This window comes from Botryllus schlosseri, chromosome 4 (assembly GCF_051294905.1).
Source record: "Botryllus schlosseri isolate E-star chromosome 4, Bs_hap1, whole genome shotgun sequence".
NCBI classification, from domain to species: domain Eukaryota; kingdom Metazoa; phylum Chordata; class Ascidiacea; order Stolidobranchia; family Styelidae; genus Botryllus; species Botryllus schlosseri.
Genome location: NC_137239.1, coordinates 27,769,718 through 27,796,680, shown reverse-complemented (window position 1 = coordinate 27,796,680; position 26,963 = coordinate 27,769,718). Strand labels below are relative to the sequence as shown.

At 41.1% G+C, this 26,963-nt stretch overlaps 1 protein-coding gene and 1 non-coding gene across 2 annotated transcripts; both read left to right on the top strand.

Annotated features, from left to right (window-relative positions):
- The first annotated feature begins 4,396 nt into the window (after window positions 1-4,396).
- Window positions 4,397-19,251, top strand: LOC145438362 (transcobalamin-2-like). The gene is made up of 8 exons (XM_080315761.1): window positions 4,397-4,532; window positions 5,753-5,951; window positions 9,843-9,973; window positions 11,416-11,568; window positions 12,623-12,854; window positions 15,827-15,960; window positions 17,264-17,489; window positions 18,970-19,251. Exons 1-8 carry the CDS (start codon window positions 4,454-4,456, stop codon window positions 19,151-19,153), a joined length of 1,338 nt encoding a protein of 445 aa, XP_080171887.1. The 5' UTR covers window positions 4,397-4,453; the 3' UTR covers window positions 19,154-19,251.
- On the top strand, window positions 4,857-4,929 carry Trnat-agu (transfer RNA threonine (anticodon AGU)). The gene has a single exon. It is a non-coding gene; the product is annotated as a tRNA-Thr (tRNA).
- Window positions 19,252-26,963: the final 7,712 nt, after the last annotated feature.

The window sequence follows — 26,963 nt, the reverse complement described above, 5'->3', positions numbered from 1 at the left end:
CATAGTCCAAAGAAATTCGGCTGGTGAATGTCCAGTTCGGAATCCGAAAAAATCCTGCCAGAACAATGCTAATTTATCATATCACAGCAAAAAAATCCGGCTAAAATCCGACCGTCACCCCAAATTCAAAATCCGGATCCAGTCCGGCCAGGTAAAAAAACATTGAAATCCTGCTCCGGCTCCTGAACCGGACTGTGGCCATCTCTGGTTACGACCAGGTGATAATAGGCAACCAAAACGTAGGCACCCGGCGTACGATTGGATCAATAGACTGGACAACTTCTAGACCTCTCATTTTCGCTCTAAAGACAACTGCGTAAACTACGTACGGAGCAAAGATTCAATACGATTCATGTTCGCACTTGACTTGACCTGACTCATTCCAATGACTAGAACTCGAGAGATTGCGTAAGCCTAACTGGAAAGGTCAACGAGTTCGGACACATACGCAATTGTTATCTCATAGATTGGGCCTGTCATATTGAATCCAGAACATCAATTTGAATGGTCTTTGAAGAACTAAGGACAGCAGCCTCGGAACTTCGGTCTCGGAACATCATAGGACATTTTGGCCTTGAAACTGGAGACTGTGACACAACACATACGGCTTACAGTCTATAAGTCTGCTGCGAAATCGCCGTTGGAAAATATACTAATCAATAAATACATGAATAAAAGCCGTAACTTAGTATACTGTTACAAGAAATCATCGAGAAGTAGCATACGCAATCTCATAACCCATTCCGGTATGGTACACTGTCAAAATCAATACAAACAGACGAACACCGAACTTTGAGTAAAATAGATCGAGGAATAGGCTGATCGAATGATCAGCTGTTAGCCGACATCGAAAATGAAATAGCTATCGCATTTGACAGGGGATTGTAAGCAAATGGTTTGAAGGCCACAATTTCACAGTGAAATGGACATTGGCGAACATAAAATTATGTGAATATTTGAATGCAAACCGAGAATCTTGGTCAGCTGTTTCATGCGATCATCGAGATATACCATTGGAAATATCATCACCGATCTCGTTATGGAACGCAGACTATAGATTAGCACAGATCGACACCGGCTATTGTGTGAGATCCGCAATGACGTAGGTAGGCTAAGTATCAGATCAGCGCGCATCTCTACCATACTCGACCTCGAAAACGAAATAACTGCCTCAATCATTGAGTGTCAACTTTAAGACTTGGCACCGTGTTCGATACTAAAATCCAGACATACCGTGCGAAAGCTCATGACAGATCTAGGTATGGAACATCGTTGAAATCAATAGAGACCAATAACGGCTTTTGCGTAAATTTGTTGGCGATAAATGAAGAGTCAGCTCTTACTCGACTTTGGAAACGAAATTACCACCCACATAGTTCAGTGACAAACTTAAAACTTGTTACAGCGGTCGATACTAACACTTATCGTGCCAAATGTCATGACCGATCTCTGTATAGAACATCGTCAAAATCAATGGAGACCAATACCGGCTTTTGAGTAAAATCTGTTTGCTTTACTATGTACATGATAGATCAGCACACACTGAACTTCGGAAACGGAATTACTACCATTATCTTTAAGTAGCAAGCCTGAAACTTGGAGCAAAGAACGAAGAACAAAGAAAAGCTACTTATAAAGACGAATTGGGATGAGACTTATGTCTTCAAACGACCGGTAATCTCTTGATTTTACAGCATATAGTCATGGCGAGCATTGCTCACCGAAAGCGATATTTTCCTTTAGTTTAAACGTGCGCTCTCCGGCACTATGTTTCTTTTGTGTCTTCAAATTTACCACAAAAATGACAATATATATAATATACATTTATAATATACACCGATACTGCTCAAGTAGAACTGAAGATAACATTTTACCCCCATGTAAACAAAGTGGCGTGGTCCAATGCAGGTTTGACAAGTTTTCACTTGAGTATCGATAAAGAGCAGCTTACAGCCAAGCACTCACATGAGAGTTGGCAAGAAGGCTACTTTCTAAATCATATATAATCTCTCCCTTGCAAATGCAAATGACCAGGTGCTGCGAAAACTTATAATTCGAAAACCACTCTCGATGGTTTCGATTCTTTGGTAATAAAGTCACTCATAACAACAACAAATCAAATCATTACTCTCTCGGATAGCTCTTGAAATTATATTATAAACTAGAACGCCAAACAAAGTATAGCGGTGATTCTGCACCCGAGTACACAAAAGTTAACACTATATGATCGCAGCTGATTTTGAACTATCGATAGCTTTTCGTTTCTACAGCAAGCCCAGATAATAACAGCCACGCCAAAGCCAGGACAGTGTGGTAGGCGACGTTTTACTTGTCACACGAGCAAGTGGAAGCGAAAGGGAAGATATGAATGCGTGTGGAACAAGAAATGGTGCGATAAAACCTCAGATTGCGCGGATGGAAGTGACGAGAGGGGCTGTCCAGGTGAGCAACGCGCAGACTCTTTTGCGTAAATTTGTTGGCGATAAATGAAGAGTCAGCTCTTACTCGACTTTGGAAACGAAATTACCACCCACATAGTTCAGTGACAAACTTAAAACTTGTTACAGCGGTCGATACTAACACTTATCGTTCCAAATGTCATGACCGATCTCGGTATAGAACATCGTCAAAATCAATGGAGACCAATACCGGCTTTTGAGAAAAATCTGTTTGCTTTACTATGTACATGATAGATCAGCACACACTGAACTTCGGAAACGGAATTACTACCATTATCTTTAAGTAGCAAGCCTGAAACTTGAAGCAGTGTTAAATACTACCTTCACGACATATCATACCAAGTTTCAAGAAATATCATGGTGCGAAACACCGTCAAAATCGACCTATTCCAGCAAAGGTCGACTCAACGCATATTACGGTAACCGAGTTCAGATATAGATACGATTGTTACATCACACCTTAGGGGCGAGCAAGCATATTTGCCCCGGTTGCTCGGCCATTTTACGAATAGGAGAGAGTAAATCACCGTTTCTTTATTGTGCGCGGCTTTGAGAGAATAGATAGTGAAAGCTTGTTATGAGCGCTACCGGGGCAAGCCCCGGCTAGGCATTCACAAAGCGAAAACACAGAAGAGAATTCGATTTTCGCAGAGACTTCGCTATGTATGGGCGTTTGCAAGCGAAAGCACAAGAAGAACGCGGGTTTCGCTGTGATCTCGGTATATATTGATTGCTGTGCGTCTATAAATGGTTAAATTGTTATTGAACAGAATTTTAGGTGGGGCAATGCCCCAGTTGCCCTATAGGACGAGCCGCCACTGTATGTCATGTATGTATATTGTATATAGTTTATACATTGTATAAGACTATAAGCTGATATTAAGGTCTTGTGCACCAAACCTGAGCGAGCTATAATTACATCAGATAAGAAATGGTTGCGGTATTTATACTCTTGATATTGAAGCAAGTCGACTTTAGTTCAAAACATTTCACGTCAGTCATGTTCACCATATCAGCCCAAGCCTGCAGTTTGGATTTTTATCAACTACACTACAGTAATCGCATAATGATATGAAACTAATGCACGTTCTATCGTCAGTTGCGAGGTAGGCTTCGCCGCAGGTGGATTTGGTCCTTGCAGTTGCGACCATTGATTAGTAATGCCTACACAGTTTAGTTATTTGTTTGTGGCATTCATGGTGTTTGTCGACGACTATGGTCATTTACACCAGGCCGATATTTTTCATTTTTATTCCTGAACCGCCGACTTGTAGCATGGTTCACTTCTAGACCTTTTGTAAGACACCGCTTACGCGGATGAGATGGCGAGGAGGCTGAGTTGATTGTTAGTAATTTTATTCCTTTAAAAACACCGCAAGATTGCGATACAGTGAAAACATACGAAGGTGTCGAAATGACTTGGAGTAGTGTTTGAAATCAGAAACCCACATGGGCCTAGGCTATGTAAAGACGAAGCATAAACTGCACGCTGAATGAAAAGTAAAGGAAGATATCATAAAAAGACCAGCGATAAAAGGGGGTGGTATGCGTCGGAAGGCGAGGTCGTGCGGTAACCTCGGTCTGCTTTTGTTGTATTGGTGAATTGCGGCATTTGCGAAAGTTCATGAGTCGCGTTTTCGAAGTCACCCATTCGGTCTGACATCAAATTTGCATCTCTTGAAGAACATAAGTCATCGTTCCACTTCTGCTGTTTCAAGAGAATGACATTATCAATCCCGGGCATCTGTAAAGATACCAAATATTAGCGATAGGTCTGAGGTTTTCAAGATATATGAGACCAGAAATCAGTGTTGGGATGACTCGAGTCATGACTTGGCCAAACACTGCCAGAAATTACTTACGGACAGCATGGATGATTCACTTAAAACAGGGAACTACGCTTGATATGTTTTCTTGATTGACATATAATAGTATTGATTAAAACTTTTATTATTATCCTGATCAATATTTTAATTCATAGCACAGGTTCAATAATGTCGACTGTGGTCTGCTGGTTATTGATTTTGTGCGGGATTTGCGGGATAGCAAATGCAAATTATGAAACAGTTTGCGGTAAGTTTACCAATTGTTACCACTCTTGTGGCGTTTACACCTGACGATTCGCTCAGCAGGAAACTCATAGTGCGTAATATATAGATTTGCGCAGTGCGTTTTTTCGCCCCGGACATGGCAAAACTTGACCCAAATTTACCATGCGAGAAGTCATATCATGTAATCCTAAATCGCTATTGATTCTAAGAACTTTTTACAAACCAATCTTTCCACCTAACCATGAATACAAGTGGAATAATTTTTTCAACTCGATCACCGAGCTCGTGTGTCGTGCACTGTGCATCTCTTTAAATTTTTTCTCTATTGCACTCGCGAGGCTCTCGTGGCGCTATGGCTTAGTTGGTAAAGCGCCTGTCTAGTAAACAGGAGATCCTGGGTTCGAATCCCAGTGGTGCCTTTTTGTGTCAATGTGTTGGTCAACTGACGATGGGGGATCTGATAACGACTATTTGTGAGTTGTCGTCGAATTAGTCATCGTTAGTACACTGAAGTAAAAGTAATCTCGTGAATTTCTGCTGTACGATCTCAAGTCGAGATTTCAAAGTGATTTACCAATTACAAATTCTAGGCCTAGATTTGGCACTGAAAATTGTTAGGTAAGTAAGTAGATAAAACCTATACTTCGGTACTCATAAAGAGTAGAAGTACTTCGATCGTATATAGGATTCAAATAGTTATTTTTGATATACCCACCTACGCAACTAACTGCCGAACTGTCAAGGAAGCGTCTGTGCTGTTTTCTTCGTTTACTTTATACATTTGAATAGTATATTCAATTCATATTGAAATGAGCCCGAATACTTTCGACTGACACTCGTCAGAGGTAATCGTCAGCATCTGGTAGAGAATTGGAAAGAAAATTGTATATCAACAATCGTATCGCAAAATTTGACGTCACCGGTATGAAATGTCGAATAATCAGGGTGGAGAGAGCGCGCTTATATTATAATTGCTTCACTAAAATCACTCTTCTTGTGTTGAAACGAACGAAGTAGGCCTACAGTTAATTTCATTTTAACAGTAGGAATAGCGAGCCTGAGTCCGAATTAGCCTGCATTTTTTACGTGCAATTTTCATTTTGGTTCCGTTTCCGAGCATTTTGGCCGAATAAGGTGTTTTCCGGGTTATCTAGTGTCCTGATCAAGCGTCAAGCGGAGTCGACTGTGAGTAACACAATCTATGGATGTTGTTTGATTCCTATTTTTAAATATTTCTCCCAGGGTCCGTCGAGGAGTCGGAATATCTTGCTCTACAGCGTAACGTGGATGTGCTCGCCAGGCGACTGATGTCTATGCGAGATGACAGTGGTGCATGGAGGAGCACGCCTGAAGCCCTCGCATCGTTGATTCTTGCGAAACCAGATGTACTGAGTAACGTTGACGCCTCTGTTGCGGTGTTGGAAAATCAAGCAACGCAAGAGTAAGGATTAGTGCATGGAGCGTCGATAGCACGGCTGCTCAACTATATTTACGGGCACATTTCGATTACATGTATAGCGTTCCAACCAACTGTCGTAATGGACCCCCTGGGCGCCAAATGCTGATGTTAAATTGACTACTGGGGGACTTCGCATCGCGCACAGGCCTTGTAGTGAACTGTGCCATCACTGTTTACTTGTAAAATAAGTTGAGCATGAAAGTTTCTAATTGTAGAGTCAGATATTCCCATAGGCGAAATCGCGAGTATTATTGTTACGAAAATTTCTTGCGATTCATTGAATAGTCACGCGGAAATATTTTCAACTTCATTAATGAATTTCGTCGTTATTGGTAGTTGCACATATTACTAACCGACATTTTCCTGTATCGATCCACGAAATCAGATTTTACCAGAACAGTTAATGAGAGGGGGCTAGGAAAATTTTTGTCACGATTCCCACTTGAATTTCTTCATATGCCTATCATTTATCTCTGCGGCTCGCATTGTACGGTGGCACTCAGATTGTCAGGTCGCTACGATATTAAAATCAGAAAATCCAGTCCCCCTAAATCGCGAGAAGCGCGAGGAAAACGTTCAAGTTGAATTACCATCTCTCAAAGATTTCGGGGCCAATTCGTAAATTTAATTGCATGTTGACGGCCCACAACACGCGCTAATTCAATTGTGTGTAGACCGGCCACGGGTTGCCCACCCCTGCTATAGATGTTGAAGGCAATTGCTAACATATTAATCATTAAATTTTGTCAAGTATAGGCCTACGAATAAGATTCTGGATAGAATTGCATATTTTTGATACGTGATTTTGTCCAGTCAGGACACCTTTGTAATAGAAATCCTGATAATATAATCCCTGATAACAGAAATATACATATTTAAATGCTATCACGTTCTCTTCGACTTTAAAGAGTGGCTAATCTTTTTAATCTGGAATCTAGATTTAAGACTTTGAGATATGGCATATGTGCTGACTGCTGATCGCAATTACTTGAATACAAAATATGCAAAAACAAGCTCTCTGTGGTGAAAACCCGGGTTGTAACTGAGTCACAAGGCTCCGAGTCACAAGTCAATCTCATTTTTATATTTTTGACTCGAGTCAAGTCGAGTCATTTTCAATTCCCACCGAGTCAAGTCCGAGTCCAAGTCAGCGAACAGAGGGTCGAGTCCGAGTCATGGTATTATGACTCGAGTCCGAGTCCAAGTCATTGTGTTGACTGCTCAGTTTCCAGTTAAAGTCTTCCTAAACCCACTTTTTTAACTCTGTTTGGTGATATTGAATGGTTCGCATTTATAATATATCAATTTTCCTCACTTTTAGCAGTTTCTGGTCGCATTTTCAAGCACCAGTACCAACAAACGAAATCCCAATAGTGTGTTGGCTTCGAAATTACAATGAAATGTCGGTCTTGGCCGTCTGAATCTCGAGTCAATGACTTGCTTCGAGTCATGCGCAATGACTCGAGTCCAAGTCGAGTCAATACACAGATTGACTCGAGTCGAGTCGAGTCATTTCCGTATTTTGAGAAAATGACTCGAGTCGAGTCATATCCGAAAATCGTGACTCGAGTCTGACTCGAGTCGAGTCATGACTCGAGTCATTACGACCCTGTTGAAAACAGGCAGAGCTTATTACAGACATTTGCGTTGTATACTTGTTATGTGGAGATAAATGTGGAGATAGAGAATGGCTTCGGGGCATAAAAAATACTTTAAATCAGACTCGGTATTTGAAGAGACTCTTGAAGGTACATAATTACAATATACGATTGAATGGTATATTCATGTTGAAATAAAGTCGCTTTATGGGCTGACAGACACTCTGCTATACACTCGCTCTCTACTGACGATTACTCCTGGCGAATCTGAGCCGAAAATATTCGGGCTTATTTCAATATGAATATCCTATTCAAACTCGGTATTCTGCCTAAATCAAATGAACAAATCCAAAAATTTTAGTACATCAAATTATTCTCATGTATGTATTTCCAGAAATTTGCATTGTGATCGAGTTTTGGCATTGTGACGCTACAGAACTGTCTGGCTCTTTCTTCTCAGCTACAGTCTCGTTTTGCCAGACAGGACTGCTGCGTCACATTGCCAAAACTAGATCACAATGCAAATTTCTGGGCCGATTTTGGGGGGTTCCAGGGCCATGAACAGAATAAAATTTATATTTCAGTGCTCAGTACATCAGCAGCTTTCCATTGATACCCGTTTTATCGAATTGTACACTCGGCAAGCCGGTCAAAAATAGCCGTAAAGTTGCATTCGGTCAAATGGAAAGTATGACGTAACCCAAATGCAGTGAGCCGTTCACTCTCGCTGTGTCCACACCATATAGGACACTATGGTTCAACCGTTATAGCACGTTTATATATTTCATTGATACGAAATGGATGTTATGATGATGATGACCGCCGACCCTAAAAATGCTGCATAACCATGTAGTCCTGTTTTTTTTTCCTTTCATGTCAGAGGTCGGTAGTCATTTTCGTCAAAGGAGCCATAATTCCCTATATTTTCAAATGCCAATGTCAATTCACTGGGAGGTCAGCACCAACGATTAGTGACGTCATGGCAAAAAAACACAATGAAAACATGTTTTAAATAAGGGCCATCCTTTGAACATGTTTATATTAATTTTTTGTTTTAAATGCAACCCGTACAGCCCTCGAAGAGTCGAAAATATATTCAGTCACTACAGTGATGGCTATTTCAGATGGTTCTTTTAGGACGATTTGACATACACAAATGATGCAAATCTATCCCAGCATTACTTTCTACTCTTCATAGTATAAAATGTGAGTAATTTTGCCTAAGAAACTAGAGAAGTGGAAGAATGGTCCACAAACATAGCCGCTTGAGTTGGTAGGCCTCGGCAAAAACTTCGCCATTGACTGCATCTGATTGTTGGACACACATATCCCCAATGCACATGACTCTTCTAGTATAGACCAGACCTATAGGCCAACTCGATCATGCCCTTTGGTCATCTTCTGTTACTTTTCATTCAGTACGCACTGTGCATGCCACTATAGATCGGGACAAGGTGGCTGTCCGATTTCAAAGACTACTCCAAGCCGTGTCGACACCTTCCTATCTTGACATTTATCGCAATCTAGTGGCGTTTTTGCAAGGACAGAATTATTAGCAATAAACTAAACTAAACTCAAACAACTCATGTCAATGTTATTTTTCTCAATATATATTAATATACATTTTAATAATATATTCATATTAGAAATATATTAAAACCCGAAGCTTTTCGAGCCAACACTCTTCAGGGGTAATCGTCGGCATAAAGAGAATTTCAAAAACTTGCATATAACTACATTGCATATAGCCAATTGTGACGTCATCGAAACAAAACAACATCAAGTGCAGACAAACCGCGAGCGCAGCTAGTGGCCAATTTTTAGCTGAAGCAAACGTTCCTTCTGCTGGCATAAGCGTGGTTGATGGATCTTAATGAATGTCGATTCAAGCGCGGACAAGTGGAAAAGTGTGCGGACTCTACCCAAAATTGAGAATCTGTCGTCACTATAGTTGGCGCAAGTAGCATGCTCACTATGCTCAGCTAAATGCTAAAAATTGGCCACTAGCTGCGCTCGCGGTTTGTCTGCACTTGATGGTGTTTTGTTTCTATGACTTCACAATTGGCTATATGCAATGTAGTTGTCTACAGTCTCTATAGTTATATGCAAGTTTTTGAAATTATCTTTATGCCGACGATTACCCCTGAAGAGTGTTGGCTCGAAAAGCTTCGGGTGTTAATATATTTCTAATATGAATATATTATTAAAATGTATATTTAAGTTCTGTACCCCAAAAAGTCTCTTCAATATATATTGTATACTCACCTGTATACAGAACTTCGCTTGGGAGATTTGCTCAGATCCTGCTTGCGGCAAAGGCCTCGTGTAGCAACACTACAAATTTCGGAGGAGTGAATCTCGCGAAAGAATTGAAAAGACGATTGAATGACGAATTGATGTTAAATGGTTAGTGAGAATTTCTAGGCTAATGAATGATGTATACAGATATAGAACATACAAATATTAGGCAATGTAGCGTGTAAATAAACAGAATTCCATCACACAGCGTGAATAGCCTACGTAGCGATAACCTATCGTACAGCATACATGCACAAACAAATCATACATGCACAAACAAGATCATGAACGTCTGATTTCATAGCGAATTGATATTACATTATCGGCATAACGATAGTATTATAATCTGATACGTTGTGGACTTATGATCAGGCGACTTATTAGAGCGCTGTACCCACAAATTTCTTCTCAATTGCGATAGTATAAGCTTACAAGTAGAAAAGCAATTTTCAAGACCTGTCGAAACTACTTCAAGAGGAAGAAGAAAATGAAATGAAGTTAGTCAAGGATTTGCGTGCTTTTGGGGCGGAGATCATAAAGTTGGATTGATTAAAGAGTGTATTTTATCGTTCATCAGGATTTTACAAACCAGGATTATGGAAGCAGGTTGATCGCTACGCATAAAGTTGATCGAGTTACATTTTTATTTTCATGATTTAGCAAACCTGGACATACTGCACTAGGGGTGCTCAAAAATGACTTTTTTCTCAAATTGTACCGGCCAATTCTAACCAGTGGAAGCGGACTTATTGCAGTCGAAAACTCTGGATAATAGTAGAATAATAACCTGGTGACCGTAAATACTATATTTTATTCAAATCCAAATTTTTCGACTGCAATAACTCCGCTTCCACTAGTTGGAATTGAGCCAAATTTGGCGAGTATCGTCTGTACAGACAACCTAACAATTTCACAGGGTGAACAGAAAATTTTGAAATTCTTTTTTTCTATTTTTATGTAATAAATAAAGAATTTTTTTCTCTTGTAGCAATGCGGCTACTGATTGGAATTGAACCAAATTTGGCTTGCGGCCTTTAATTAGGTAACCTAATAATTTTATCAAGTAGCCAGTACAATTTGAGAAAAAAAATCATTTTTACTGTACATGGCGTAAAATACATACGCAGAAATATTTCCGATAATGACCATGACGATGGTTATCCAAGGTGGCTACCTACCTTCAGATTTGCAACATGCATATTTACGGGCGCAATTTCCGACGATATATTAAGTTACCTCGATATTTCAACCAGTCGTTTTTATTAGCATTTCACTCGTAAACGTGACGGCAACATGTCCCAAAACTACCATCTAATTTACAAAAGCAAATTAGTAAAATGGTTTTTTTTTTGCCTAAAAACTACTTAGGTAGAAGTGGAAGTACTAGTCTAAAAAAATAACCACCTTATTTTCCCTAGTTTTACAACGAAAATTACCAATTTAGTTTTTAATGCTACCTACTCTGATAGCCAACGCAGGCAAAGACCAGTATAAGAGTACTCAAAAAAAGCGGATGTACTCCGTTACTGACCAATGATTTTATCATACAGGAACCAAGCGCGAGCCTCATGGATGGTACGGAGTTTATCTCGCGGTTGGCGCCTACTGTATCAGCGAGAACCAATCGCCCGGCGAGTCTATCGTTGCGCGTGTTCTGGAAAGGCAAGAAATTCGCAACAATTTCCACGAATCGCTGTCAGCCGGTGAGAGCCTGCATACTGCGCTGGGTTTTTACTAGAGCCCGACCGATATCGAAATTTTGAGCCGATAGCGATAAAATCGATAACCCGCAATCCCGATATATTCAGCTAAAATTCAAAATGTTACCCCTGCCGAAAATATTCGGGTTTCATTTCAATATGAATACCTAATATTCGATTTTATATTGAAGTTCTGTACGTCCAAGAAACTCTTCTACCATTCAAAAGATATGAAATCTAGCTTAAGGCGCATTTACAAAACTCCATATCATTTATTTGAACAGCTTTACGGCCATTGTTATGCTTGGACATGAAATAAACTGGAAAAGCAACATGTGGACACATGTAAGCAGTCAAAGATTATAGTTCTCTGACTTCCAACTACTGATGTCACGAAAATCGCCGATTATTTTTTTACCTTTAATCTCGGTTTGCCGTATTTTGAGATTCGGAAAGTAGGACACTTTATCCGCCGGCTGCAAAAGTTACTATAGCGGACGAGAAAATGGGCGATTTTTATGCTTGTAGAGCTAATTTCGTTGGGTAGACAAAAAAAGGTCATTTTTCCAACTCGACTCCCGAAATACCCGTCGCCCGTGGTATCGGCCAACATTTCCCGTATTTCGTGGTCTTTAGGCTAAAAGGAGGATAAATTGCCAATAAGGACGACATTTGGACGAAGGGAGGACATTTCTTACAAAAGGAGGACAAATCCTCCTGAAGCATGACGTATGGTAATCTTATCTAAATGCAGATGAGTGTTATATGGACTCGGTATCATCGGTGGGGCTCTAGTCTTGTACCCCCATCCCATGATTAATCCAGAGATGGTCAAAGTGGTGAGTGTTGCTACTTGCGTAGAATCGTAAACAACTTAAATTTTTACTCAATTGCAAGTGAAATTGGCGATTTAAAGTACCTGTTTAAACTACTTCAAGCGGATATAGAAAATACTGAAATTACTGACCGCGATCAATGGAAGTAGGTAAAATCAAATTGAGTAATATAAAAAAGTAGAGGTCCTTCGTTACTGACCATCAACCGCGATTCCTTCCAGATTACACAGCACAAGCCATGATCGCGTTGACCTGCGTCATGCGCGTGTCCGATGCGAGCGACCCTACGCTTGCTAGAATTCAACGATCGTTGCATTCGGCTTCCAATTCGCTACTAACTGCTATAAACGTGGAAAAAGACAACGTGTGGATCGGAAACAGATACTCCACCCCGAAATCGTTGATCGCCCTGACGGAGAACGGGAAATTTGCGAATCAGAAACGGCTTTGCATGTGGGTATTAAATTGGTCCATCCGGGTCGCGATCAGAGTTGCACAACTAAAAAATTCAAAGCTTTTTCAGATTAGTGTAGAACTAGAATAGTGAATTCACAAAAACTTGGAAATTTAGTTATTGTGGTTGCTTGTGGTATTCATGGTGTTTGTTGACTACTAAGGTCATTTACACCAGGCCAATTTTTTTTATATTTTCATTCCGTAGCTGCCGACTTGTAGCACGGCCCACTCATGGGCTTTTATAAGACACCGCTTACCCCAGTGGTTCTCAACCTTTTTCGACTAATCGCCCCCTTATCAATATCGACACAAATTTTCTCCCCCTGTATTTACGGATCCGAAAAAAAGGACATATAATCGAGAAAATTATGCACCTAAGTCTGATCGCTGGTAGGGCTGGGCGCAATGATTCGAGTACCCGAATCTGAATCGAATATCAATTCTAATGATTCGATTCGAGTAGTAAAATACGGTTTTTTCGAGTACTGAAATTACACGCTCTTCGCAACTGAAAGTTAATTTACTAACGATAATTATAGTTTGATATTATTTTCCACTGAGGAAGTCTTGAAACCTTGATTGGCCATGTCGCAGCGTTCGAGACATAGTACAAAGCTACGAACGTTATTGGAAATAACTAGAGGTCGACCGATATTGATTTTTACAGGCCGATACCGATACCGATATATCGACACACTCACAAGGCCGATAACCGATGGCATAGGCCGATATTAATATGGAAGGAGCAGAGAACAATTTCACCAAAAATATTATATATTAGGCAAGATGGCACTTGTTCACGCCACAGAAAGCTGAACAACAAACGAGAAAACTGAACTTGAAAAGAATTATTGCTTAATTGAGCACATTCGTTGAAATTTGGCATAACCCAAAAAGCAAAACATGATACAGAATTGCACATTAGTCCAGAAAAGGTAGATTGTAATGTAGGAATCATAGTTTCTCTGCATGCTCACCCGGTTAAACGCGTCCTGCAAGGGTAAATCTGTCATATACCGCCCTTTGCGTCGTCGATTTCTTGAGATAGACAACGCGGAGCATTGAATTTCCAATATTTTTTAAATTTTTTTAAATATAAAATATCGGCCGCGATATCGGCCGTCATAGGTCGATATCGATAATCGGGAAAGCTCTAAATATCGGCTTCGATAATCGACCATGTCGATAATCGGTCGCCCTCTAGAAATAACACATTTCCGAAGTGATGATCATCCCACAACATTGTCAAGAAGTGCAATGAAATAGGTATGGTCGAAAAAATACCAAAGTATCTTCAATTGACGGATAACAGGCATTATGTTCTTTCAATACAACATCCATTGTAATATAATATGTATTGAACTCGAAGACTTTTCGGGTGCTTTTTTCAAGAGTTAACAACAACAAACTTTGAAGTATACGGACATACGGTATTATTGTAGCAGCGCAACCTGTAAATAAACCGTTACAAACACGAAACAACGCGCGCTAATGAGAAATTTGTAAGTTATAGAGAAAATTTTGAGCAAGTTTTGAGCGAATCAATTTGGGGATATGCTGCTTTATACGCTCAAACAATCTTTGAGATGTACGTCTTACATTCCTTCTATCACAGTGGCACTTGTATTGGTAGACAACATTACTTGCATTAAAGGCAGGAAGTACATCTTGTCGAGAGTTTGGCAACAAGGGTTTCGTTGTGTACACCACATGCGTGTTAACGGTGAACAGCCGATTTAATAAGTTTTTCAAAACGGTTAGACACTTTACCTAGCCAAGGTAGGTGTAAAAATGCCGGTCATTTTTCTCGTCCATATTTGGAAGCATATCCGATTTTTTCAATACCCTAGTGATGGAGCATTTTAATATATGGTCTGGATAGCCATTTTTTGAGAGAATCAAGCGGATATCATCCGATTCGCGTGACAATTTTTCTGGCGAACAGAGGCGCAAGGCCCGTTGAACGAGAGATGATTATGTTATTTGTGGTGGCTAAGAAGTACATATTTGAACTTTGACATAGTACATTCTGTTACTCGTATACTCGACTCGAAGCCTAATACTTGATTCAGAATCGAATCACCCAGGTACTCGATTTTGACAGCACTAATCGCAGGTGAATTTACTGAAAAGGGGCCATTTTTTCGAGGTGGTAGGTGCTCGGAAAACCGGTTTCCGCGTATACTTTCCATTGAGGTGACCTTTTTATCGCGTCATATGCAGGATAAGCCGTACTCACGTGCATTTTTTGACCGTGTTAATTAAATATATCTCACTAAACGTTCTAACATTTTCGCCCCCTTGTTTCTCAAAATCGCCCACGTTGGGAACCACTGGCTTACACGGATAGAGATGGCGAGAAGGAGCCTAGATAAACCTCCAACACTTAGATAGGAATTCGGGAGTCGACCTCGGTCGGACTCGAACCTACAACTATAGAAATTAAACATGGAACGGCAACGACCGATTTTGCAGCTTCGTTCCGCTTCGCCGAGGCTGGAGTGGAGAATTGTTTTGCGTAAGCGACTGTAGGATTTCTGGCAATCCAAAAGCTATCTTCCCGAGCGCAGAAATTATTGAATCTGGTCTTGATCGAAAGCTACTGTTGCACCGATTCCGAAAATATAAATTAAAATAATGATCAGGCACTGATCCACCTAGAATCCGTCCTCCAATCTGAAATATCGGCATTGTTCGAACAATCGGAGAGTCGCAACGGGTCATTGTTATGGCCATTGTGTTGCGGTTGCAGTTCCCCTGTAGCATTTTCAGAACAATAAAGGAATAAAAGAATTAGAAACTAACGATTAAATAAGCATTGATTAAATGATGCACCATACGATTCATCACAGCGACCCGTCTCATATGTTACTATTTCTTGTTTTACCTGAATAAATAGCCTATTTCCATCGAATATTTCCTCAAGTGCCATCGGTCACTACTTTGACGAACTCTACTGTTTTTCACAGGAAAATATTGAAGAGCATCAATAACAGGCCCGCAGGCCGCGAGCCTGAAGCAGCGCTGTCACAAGTTCTGCCAGTTTTGAAAGGCACGAGTAAGCTGCAATTGATGAATGATGAAGTAGACTGTCCGTCGCGAGGTGAGGCGATTTTCCTTGCCCCAGTATAGATATTTTTCAGTGAAACATGAAGTCGTCTTTTCGATTTCCTGGTGATTGACAATTATCGTACAAACAATATAATGAACCGATCATCCACAAAACCTAAAATTACCGTTGACTAACAGTTTCGGATGGATTAGGGAATAGAGTAGTCGTAGGGTTACCATATTTTCGCGACCTAAAATCGGACACTCTTTAATATCCACTATGGCGTCACAATGTAGAAGTCGATGCCGATTTTGGGGGCTCCAGGGCCGTGAGCAGAATACAATATATATTCTCGTAATCAATACCCCAGTGACTTCCGATTCATCAAATTTTGCGCTCCGCATGCCAGTCCAAAAGTGGCCGTAAACTGCATTTGGCAAAATGAAGAGAATGACGGGACATAAGCGCAGTGCGCCGTGCGATTTGGTTGTATCTACAGACACTACAGTAAGACACTGTGAATGTATTATCGTTTATGACGAAATTGTTACCCGTAACGAAACAGACACTTTCTTTAATTACCTCTCGGTAGATGTATTCTTTGCGCGTTGTAACGCCTTGCTACAAACAGTTTCTGCGTCACAGTTTAAGAACCCCCGAACAAGAATAAGCAAACCTTATTGCTGTTCATCTTAAAACATAGCAAACAATTTCTGACCCATCGTAAACGAGTTGCATAGAGGTTTAAAGCACATAGATTTGATGAGCTGAACGCGGGGAAAAATAGCGACTGACAACCTAGAAAAACTGGGACTCAAATATAATTTTCAAAATTCCGGACATTTAGGCATATTTTAGCATTTCCCCACTGCCATTGTTTGGACACTTAAATTCGGGCATGTCCGGTAAAATCCGGACGTATATACCAGCCCTAGAGTAGTGGCATGTTTCACATCAGCGATTGCGAGTACAACGGAATTCGAGTAGGATAGATTCTTATTTGTTGGAAGTTTATCTGCGTTCCTCGTATAGCCACGTGATCTAGATTGGTCGTGCTGTAATTCGGGTACAAACCAGCAATGGATGAATAATATACACCTGGCATGCACGGTTGGACAACTAGAAAATGTTCAGCATTCCACAAATTAGATTCGAATTAGATTACCGGAATATCATTCCAATTAGTCTAATTAGTAATTAGATAACTAGAATTATCTGTTGTCCAAGTCTACTGGCATGACCTAACAACAATTACGAATGCTCACTTGCTCAGGTACCAAACCCACGTTATTTAATATGATCCCACCACAGCCATCAAATCCTGCCGTTTGAATGCGTATCGATTTTTATGCAGACAAATCACAAGAGATCCAGTCCATCGATGAAAATATTGACGAACCCATTCCCACCGCGCGAGTGGCCGACATCAAAATTGACTTGGAATTCATCATAAAACCTAACGCGTACCTCGGCGGAGACTTGGCAAGCGAAAACGTGACGCATTTCGACGTCACCCGTGTGCCAAAAGGAACAATTCTGCACGACACCATGGTATTGGCAAGTCAACGGGAACTGATGACGTAAGAGAATTTTGCATGTTATATAGTTGGAAGAGGTTCTTGGAGGTACGAACCTTAAATATACAATTGAATAGTATATTCATATTGAAAGAAACCCGGATCTGTTCGGCTGGCACTCGTCAGGGGTAATCGTCATCGACTAGTACTACCATACTTAGTACTGCTGGTTAGGGACGATTATACGAATATACAAATCAATTGCATAATGGTTGATAACCATTTGTCTCTATATCGCCTATTCAGAGGTGGTCAAATTAGTTAGCGTTAGTACTCAAGTAGAAGTGGAAGTAATGCCATAACATGCCCTTCAATACAAGTAGAAGTAAGGGCTCCAGAGTCAATTCAAAACTACGGCACTTGGAAGTAGAAAATACTTGAGTAGTTTGAAAAAGTAGATTGAGTTGAGGGGTCACTTACTTTTAGCAGTCCGAGGTTTTGACATCCGAATTGCAAATTGCATCTTGGCGCCTACAGCGCATAATGACCATAACGACACTTCGAAAAGTGACGTAGTCACACCCCAAAACTACTTTCTGCTTTACAAAATTAAACGGGTAAGAAGCACAGGGGGTCAGTAACGAAGCACTTCTATTTTTCGAAGTACTTCAAGTGGATTTCGCCTACTCGCACTACTTACTCAAGTAGTTATGATTTTAGACTACTTCTTCAAATTGACAGTTTTCAGTCTGTCAGGCAAAACTAGACCTAGAATATTTGTTTACTTACTCGTAGGGTTACCATTGTCCTCTTTTGAGAGGATTTGTCTTCTTTTTTCAAGAAATCGAAAGTGCTCACGGAGGACGCCCAAATGTCCCCTTTTTTGGGAATTTTTCCTCTTTTTCTAGAAAAAGGTGTTAAAATACTCGCAAAAATTGGACTCGACGTACTGAACGTCAGGGTTGGCTAAAAAAGAAACGAAAAACACGACCCGACGGGTATTTCGGGAGTCGAGTCAGAAAAATGATCTTTTTTAGTCAACCCAATAATATTAGTTGAAAAAAATGTCCAAATCACCCGTTTTCTCCTCTGGTACTATCGCTTTCAAGTCCCTCTTTTTGGAATCTCAAAATATGGTAACCCTGCTTACTTTTAAATCTCTACCTCTACTTCTAATTCTAGAAATTCACAGCATTACTTATTCTTCTTGTACTTGATTACTGTCGATGACCTCTTTGATTAACTCTAAAAAGAAGTAAGTAGTTTGTAAACAAAATCTGTGAAGTAGAAGTGGCGGCAGCCTGAAAACATGACCACTTAAATATTCATTGCAAGTAGGCAAACCCTAGTTGTACAGTACATACACATACTTTCTGGCCATCTTGTCACCTATATGTATAATTGTATGTTGTGAAAATGTATGTAGGATCAAAGTAACCCTACAACTGAATGAGCTAGCGACCTATAATTACCGTATATAGAGCTTATGGACCAAGAAAGTTGACGTATAAGTTTTCTGTATTCTTGAATACACATAATACAGATTCGAAACCAGAGACACTTCGTGGGGGAGATCTCTGGTTGGAATAAACGGCCGAAGAGCGAACCGTTCGATGAGGCAGTACTGGTCGATTGGCGCTAACGGCAAAAGCATTCCTGTCGGGATTGATCGATTTATTCCGTCGCATGGAGAGAAAATTTCATTCACGCTTACCACTTGGTCCTAAAGCGACTGCTTTTCAACATCGTACCGTTCTTAAACCATATTCATATGGTGTTGAATAGATGCATGGTTATTTGTCAATATATATTTTCATCTGCCCAAGACATGCACAATACGTACAGTGCGATATACAAGACACACAATGAGATGTAATGAACAGATAGGAGGATGTCGAAACGAACAGCAGTTGCGGTCTCTTAATTTTGCTTCCACCTCGGCCTATAGTGGCTTGATGTCGCAGTCTTCTCTCCGATGCTAATATTTCTTCGTCGCTATTTCTTTTTCATTCTTTATCGGGTCTTTTTCACTGGGCTTTTTGTCGCCGTAAAAACAGCGACGCGGGGGAACGGGGAGCCCAGAATAACCTCCGTGGTTCATTCAGGTACTTCATTTTATTGACGGTGCGAGCACGGTGAAAGCTGCTTAATGAAGGTTTACGAAAACGCGATGCCACGAGATGTCACTAAGTTAATTCGCACGCATCAGTTTTCGCCCTGCTGCCAGAGTTTTAGTCAGAGTATACGCTTGGAGTCGGGGCAAAATATCCTCTCGCGATTCTGATCTTAGAGCCAGAGGTGGTCAAAGCGGTTATTGCTGGTACAGTACTGAAGTTAAAGTAGATGTTGTAACGTACATTTTAATCGTTGTCTAGCTCAAACGATAGTGCGTTAATGCGTTATATTGGCTTGATAAGCTCCAGGCCATGGGTCGGCAAACCCCGGCACGCGTGCCTTTTGTGGCACGCGAGATGATTTTTCATGGCACGCCAAATGCTTTCACGCAAACGATATATTGAAACCATGTTTTTGCAAAAAGTGCAAAAGAAGTTTTCAAAATGTGCAAAGCTCGTATAGGCGATCCAAAATTATTTCGTAAATCAACATATAATAGAGTCTTTTAGGCAGTGGCGGCTCGTCCTATAGGGCAACTGGGGCATTGCCCCACCTAAAATTCTGTTCAATAACAATTTAACCATTTATAGACGCACAGCGCTCAATATATATCGAGATCACAGCGAAACCCGCGTTCTTCTTGTGCTTTCGCTTGCAAATGCCCATACATAGCGAAGTCTCCGCGAAAATCGAATTCTCTTCTGTGTTTTCGCTTTGTGAATGCCTAGCCGGGGCTTGCCCCGGTAGCGCTCATAACAAGCTTTCACTATCTATTCTCTCAAAGCTGCGCACAATTAAGAAACGTTGCTTTACTCTCTCCTATTCGTAAAATGGCCGAGCAACCGGGGCAAATATGCTTGCTCGCCCCTAAGGTGTGATGTAACAATCGTATCTATATCTGAACTCGGATACCGTGATATGCGTTGAGTCGACCGTTGCTGGTACAGGTCGATTTTGATGGTGTTTCACACCATGATAATTCTTGAAACTTGGTATGTCATGTCGTGATGGTGGTATTTAACACTGTCCTAAGTTTCAGGGTTTCTACTCAAAGTTTAGGGTAGTAATTCCGTTTCCAAAGTCGAGTGTGTGCTGATCGGTCATGTATCGCAAACATATTTCACGCAAAGCCGGTATTGGTCTCCATTGATTTTAACGATGCTCCTTAGCTAGATCCGTCATGAACTTTTACATGGTATGTCTTGATTTTAGTATCGAACGCTGTGCCAAGTCTCAAGGTTGACACTCAATGATTAGGGCAGCAATTTCGTTATTAAGTTCGAGTATGGTAGAGATGTGCGCTGATCTGACACTTAGCCTACCTAACGCATTGCGGATTTCACGCAAAAGCCGGTGTATCTGTGTTCCATACTGAGATAGGTGATGAGATGATGATATCATGAAACAGTTTACTAACATCCTCGGTTTGCATTCAAATATTTAGTTTTATTTTATATTCTCCAATGTCAATTTCACCATGGAATGGTGGCCTTCGGGCCATTTGCTCACAATTACAACCCCTGTCAAGCGCGATAGCTGTTTCGTTTTCGATGGCGGCTAACAGCTGATCGCTTGATCAGCCGATTCCTCAGTAAATATTACGCAAAATTCGGCGTTGATCTGTTCGTATTAATTTTGACAGTGTACCATACCGAAAACGGTCATGAGGCTATACTTCTCGATGATTTCATGTAACAGTGTACCAAGTTTTCGGCTTTCATCCACGTATTTATTCGGTAATATATTTTCCGAAGGCGATTTTGCAGCAGACATATAGACACTATAGACCGTAAGCCGTATGTGTCGTGTGACAGTCTCCAGCCTCAAGGCCAGAATCTCCCAAGCTGTACCGGGACCGAATTTCCGAGGCTGCTATCCGTAGTTCTTCAGAATGATGTTTTGGATTCAATATGACATTTCCTTGTCCAATCTATGAGATAACAATTGCGTATGTGTCCGAACTCGTTGACCTTTCCAGTTAGGCATACGCAATCTCTCGATTTATAGTCATTTCCATTTCTGCAGATAAGTAGTCAGGTCAAGTGCGAACATGAATCGTGTTGAATCTTTGCTCCGTACGCCGTTTAGCCAGCTGCCTTTAGAGCAAAAATTAGAGGTAAAGCGACTAGGTCCGTATCAGCCTAGAAATTGCCCATTGATCCAATCGTACGCCGGAGGAAAACGCACTCGTGCCTTTTCTTCAGCGCATTTCGATAAAAATGAATGGCTTACTTATGGCGAGGATAAAAACGCCTTGTTTTGCTTTTACTGTCTTTTATTCGACAGTGCCGGTACCGGAAGCAGTGGCTCTTGTTGGAACAAAATTGGTTATCGCGATCTGAAGCATTTGTCAGAGCGTCTGAAAACGCACCAAAAATCCCAAGTGCACATGGCTAGTGCAGTTAAATATAAATTGTTTGGCAGAGTAAATGTAATGTCGCAGCTCAATGAAAGTTATCGCGTATCAGTCTGCAAGCACAATGAGCTTGTAGATAAGAATAGGCATGTTCTCTCTCGGGTGATTGATGCCATTAAATTTATTGGAGTTCATGAATTGCCCCTTCGAGGCCACGATGAGAAGGAATGCTCTCTCAATAGGGGGGTATTTTTGGATCTAATTAAATACACGGCTTCCATTGATAGCATTTTGCGCGAACATCTCGACACCGCGACAGTAGCTAAGGGTACCTCAAAGACTATTCAAAATGATGTGCTTGATTCGATATATCACATCTATCTACAGCATTTGTTTACCGAGATTGTTGACGCTGAATTTCTATCTATTCAGTCTGACGAAACAACTGACATTACAATGAATAAAACATTTGTTACCGCACTTCAAGTCACGCCACCGGCAAACCTCTCGCGGCACCTACGTTAAAAATCATTGTTTACGGGAAATTTATGTGGCCATCATGAACGTTGAAAAACGCTACTGTGACGTCATATTGATAACAAGTCGCTTGCGGCCCTTGCCCCACCACCCGATATTGTCACGAGCCGCCACTGCTTTTAGGGCAGATTTTACGTATCTTCAATTATTTTTCCGCGCTTCGCACGATTTATTGGAACCTGATGTCATCATTATAATGTGGGAACCCCCAATAAATAAATATATATGTCGGCTATATGGAATTTTTCTTAATATGCAAAATGTACAGAAATGAGTCTACCGTATTAGCAGTTATGAAAGAACGTCAACCGCGAATATCGTATAAAACCGTTTGGATGCTTTAGTCTTGGAGTGTTCACTGTGTTACGGGAGCGTAACTATTATACGAACCGGCTTTCCGGTGCTGGACATTTTCACGCTATAGAAGACACGACCTAGACATAAATTTTCGGCCAACATGCGACCATGCCACTCCCATGCGCGGCGCATGCGTTGCCAAAATGATTGGCAGCGACAAAACCATGAAACAAAATAACCGCCGCATGCTGGCCAAAACGTTCGACATTGATATGACCACTGTCAAGGCACCGAAGTGACCAGCGCCCGCAGCTTGAGCCGCTCGTATCAAATGAAACCCATGCACCGAGGAAAATAATGAGCCCCGTGGCGACATGAGAATATGGAATCGTGTTCGTCTCGCGGAAGGAGATCTTCTTTTGGTTTCGTCTGGTGTGCAAGCGATTCCAATATATGTGGAGAAACGACAATCTTTCCCGCATTATTGCGACCTTTCAAGACAAATCTAGTGTCAGACCATAGTGTCCTATATGGTGTCGACACAAGCAAATCTCACGGTTCAATGAAATTGTATCACGTCACAATTTCCATTTGGCTACAGGCAATTTAACGGTCATTTTTGACCGGCTTGCCGAGCATTAAATTTGATGAGTCGGGTATCAATCGAAAGCTGCCTCTGTACTGATTACGAAAATATAAATTTTATTCCACTCATGGCCCTGGAACCCCCACAATCAGCCCCAAATTATTCATTGTTAAGTAGGTTGGCAGTGTGACGCAACAATGCTGTCTGGCGAAACGAGAGACTAGCTCAAGAGCAAGGATGCGGCCGAGCGGCGAGAGTGGGATCAGCTGACGTCGCGGCAATAGCAATGAGCAATCGCGTCGCAGAGAAACGCTGCGCTGTTGATACTTTTCTATGCTCTTTCTATGCAAACTCAGTTGGGCCGAATGGACAATGGACATTCAGTTATTACCAGATGCGAAAAAATAATGCAAATCCGTTTTACGTAAGTTACATTACGAATATAAATACAGGCTACAGAATGAATATAATTCAAATATCTGTGATACCCAGTGGCGGCTCGTGACAATATCGGGTGGTGGGGCAAGGGCTGCAAGCGACTTTTTATCAAGATGACGTCACAATGGAGTTTTCCAACGTAAACAAGTAACTTGGTGGTACGAACTACGGTAACACGAACTTCCCGACAACAGTGATTTAACGTATGTGCCGCGAGAGATCTGCCGGTGAGCTGTGACTTGAAGTGTGGTAACTGCGTAAACGGCGTACGGAACAAAGATTTGACACGGCTCACGTTCGCACTATACCTGACTTGACTAATTATCTGCAGAAATGGAAATGACTATAACTCGAGAGATTGCGTAAGCCTAGCTGGAAAGGTCAACGAGTTCGGACACATACGCAATTGTTATCTCATAGATTGGACAATGTCATATTGAATCCAAAACATAATTCTGAAGAACTACGGATAGCAGCCTCGGAAATTCGGTCCCGATACAGCATATAGGAGATATTTTGGCCTTGATGCTGGAGACTGTCACACGACACATACGGCTTACGGTCTATATGTCTGCTGCAAAATCGCCTTTGGAAAATATATTACCGAATAAATACGTGGATGAAAGCCGAAAAATTGGTACACTGTTACATGAAATCATCGAGAAGTAGCCTCATGACCGTTTTCGGTATGGTACACTGTCAAAATTAATACAAACAGATCAACACCGAATTTTGCGTAAAATTTACTGAGGAATAGGCTGATCAATGATCAAGCGATCAGCTGTTAGCCGCCATCGAAAACGAAACAGCTATCGCGCTTGACAGGGGTTGTAATTGTAAGCAAATGGTCTGAAGGCCACAATTTCTCGGTCAAAATTGACATTGGAGAATATAAAAAAAAAGTAAATATTTGAATGCAAACCGAGGATGTTAGTAAACTGTTTCATGATATCATCATCTCATCACTTATCTCAGTATGGGACACAGTTAGCGTTAACACAGATACGCCGACTTTTGCGTGAAATCCGCAATGCGTTAGGTAGGCTAAGTGTCAGATCAGCGCACATCTTTACCATACTCGACCTTGATAACGAAATTGCTGCCCTAATCATTGAGTGCCAACCTTGAGACTCGGCACAGCGTTCGATACTAAAATCAAGACATACCATGCAAAAGCTCATGACGGATCTAGGTAAGGAGCATCGTTAAAATCAATGGAGACCAATACCGGCTTTGCGTAAAATATGTTTGCGATAAATGACGAGTCAGCTCTCACTCGACTTAGGAAACGAAATTACCACTAACACAGTACAGCAGGGGTGGGCAAACTACGGCCCGCGGGCCGCATGCGGCCCGCCACACCGTTCTGTGCGGCCCGCGAGAGTCTAAAGAAACTTTATGAAAATATTGATAAATTCCGTACTAAAAATCGAATTAATGTAGGGACTTCTTCACCATGATAATTCGAAGACAGTGGTTCTAAGACGGGGGTATGCCCTCCCTCCACTGAAAATTTTTTTCGCGCTCCGCGCGATTCTCATTCACGTCATGATTAATGCTCTTTATTTAGTCTCAATTTCATATTTAAAAATTCCTGATCCACATTCGTAAACCTCCGTGCCATCAAACTATCTGTTAGGTTGCTAGCACCCTAGTTGCGTTTTGTGATATGACGATAATGGTGGCGCGAAATTTTTCACCATCACAAGGGGGGGGGGGCGTGTCTCAAAAAATTTGAAAGCCACTGTTCCGAGGTAAATACTTCCTTACTTCATGATTAATTTCTGGCGCGACAGCCCGATCTCAAGGCGCACGCAGTTTGAAAGGTTTCAACTACTAAACATCACAGAAATCCTAATGAGATTGACATAATTCGGATGACGAGTGGAATTTCATATTGGCCACTTCATTGTAGTTTTAATTATTTCAGTGATGTGCTTATAGAAACGATCTGCGCGTGTCTTAGGTAGATTCGTTCTCTTTCTCCGTAGAATTGGGGTATTTATCTTTTATCCACACATCGTAGATGCGTGTTTGAAGCTAACATGGTTATGATGCTGTCAGTATTGTGTCCTGGAACTGAGCCAAAAGTGGAATTAGTAAATCTATGAACAGATCACTGCTCATTGATTTAAATTGCAATCCTGTTCTAAGAATCGGGACAAACGACTTTCATCTCTATAATTTTGACAAATTGGTTATTGAGGTCGACCAGTAAATGAAATCTCGCCACTAGGTTTCTGACGTGTGTAGGCCTACGATATCATCAAAGCAATGTTTGTTTTCTTTTAAATAGGCACATATATAATCGCCATGTCCTCACCATATAATCTCAATTTTATATAATGCGGCCCGCGAATGGATTTAGATGTTGAATGCGGCCCGCGAGCTCAAAAGTTTGCCCACCCCTGCAGTACAGTGACAAACTTGAAACTTGGTACCGCGTTCAATACTAACATTAAGACTTACCGTACCAAATGTCATGACCGATCTCGGTATGGAACATCGTCAAAATCAATGGATACCAATACCGGCTTTTGAGTAAAATCTGTTTGCGATACATGACGAATCAGCACACACTCAACTTCGGAAACGGAATTACTACCCTAAACTTTAAGTAAAAACCCTGAAACTTGGGACAATGTTAAATACCACCATCACGACATGACATACCAAGTTTCAAGAATTATCATGGTGTGAAACACCATCAAAATCGACCTATACCAGCAAAGGTCGACTAAACGCATATGACGGTAACCGAGTTCAGATATAGATACGATTGTTACATCACACCTTAAGGGCGAGCAGGCTATGTTGCCCCGGTTGCTCGGTCATTTTATGAATAGGAGAGAGTAAATCACTGTTTCTTTATTGTGCGCAGGTTTGAGAGAATAGACAGTGAAAGCTTGTTATGAGCGCTACCGGGCATGCCCCGGCTAGGCATTTGCAAAGCGAAAACACGAAGAGAATTCGATTTTCGCAGAGACTTCGCTATATATATGGGCATTTACAAGCGAAAGGACAAGAAGAATACGATTTTTGCTGTGATTTCGGTATATATAGATTGCTGTGCGTCTATAAATGGTAAAGAACTGTTATTGAACAGAATTTTAGGTGGGGCAATGCCCCAGTTGCCCTATAGGACGAGCCGCCACTGGTGATACCACTGTATTACTTTTGACGCAAAAGGTCCCCGGCATTCAAAAAA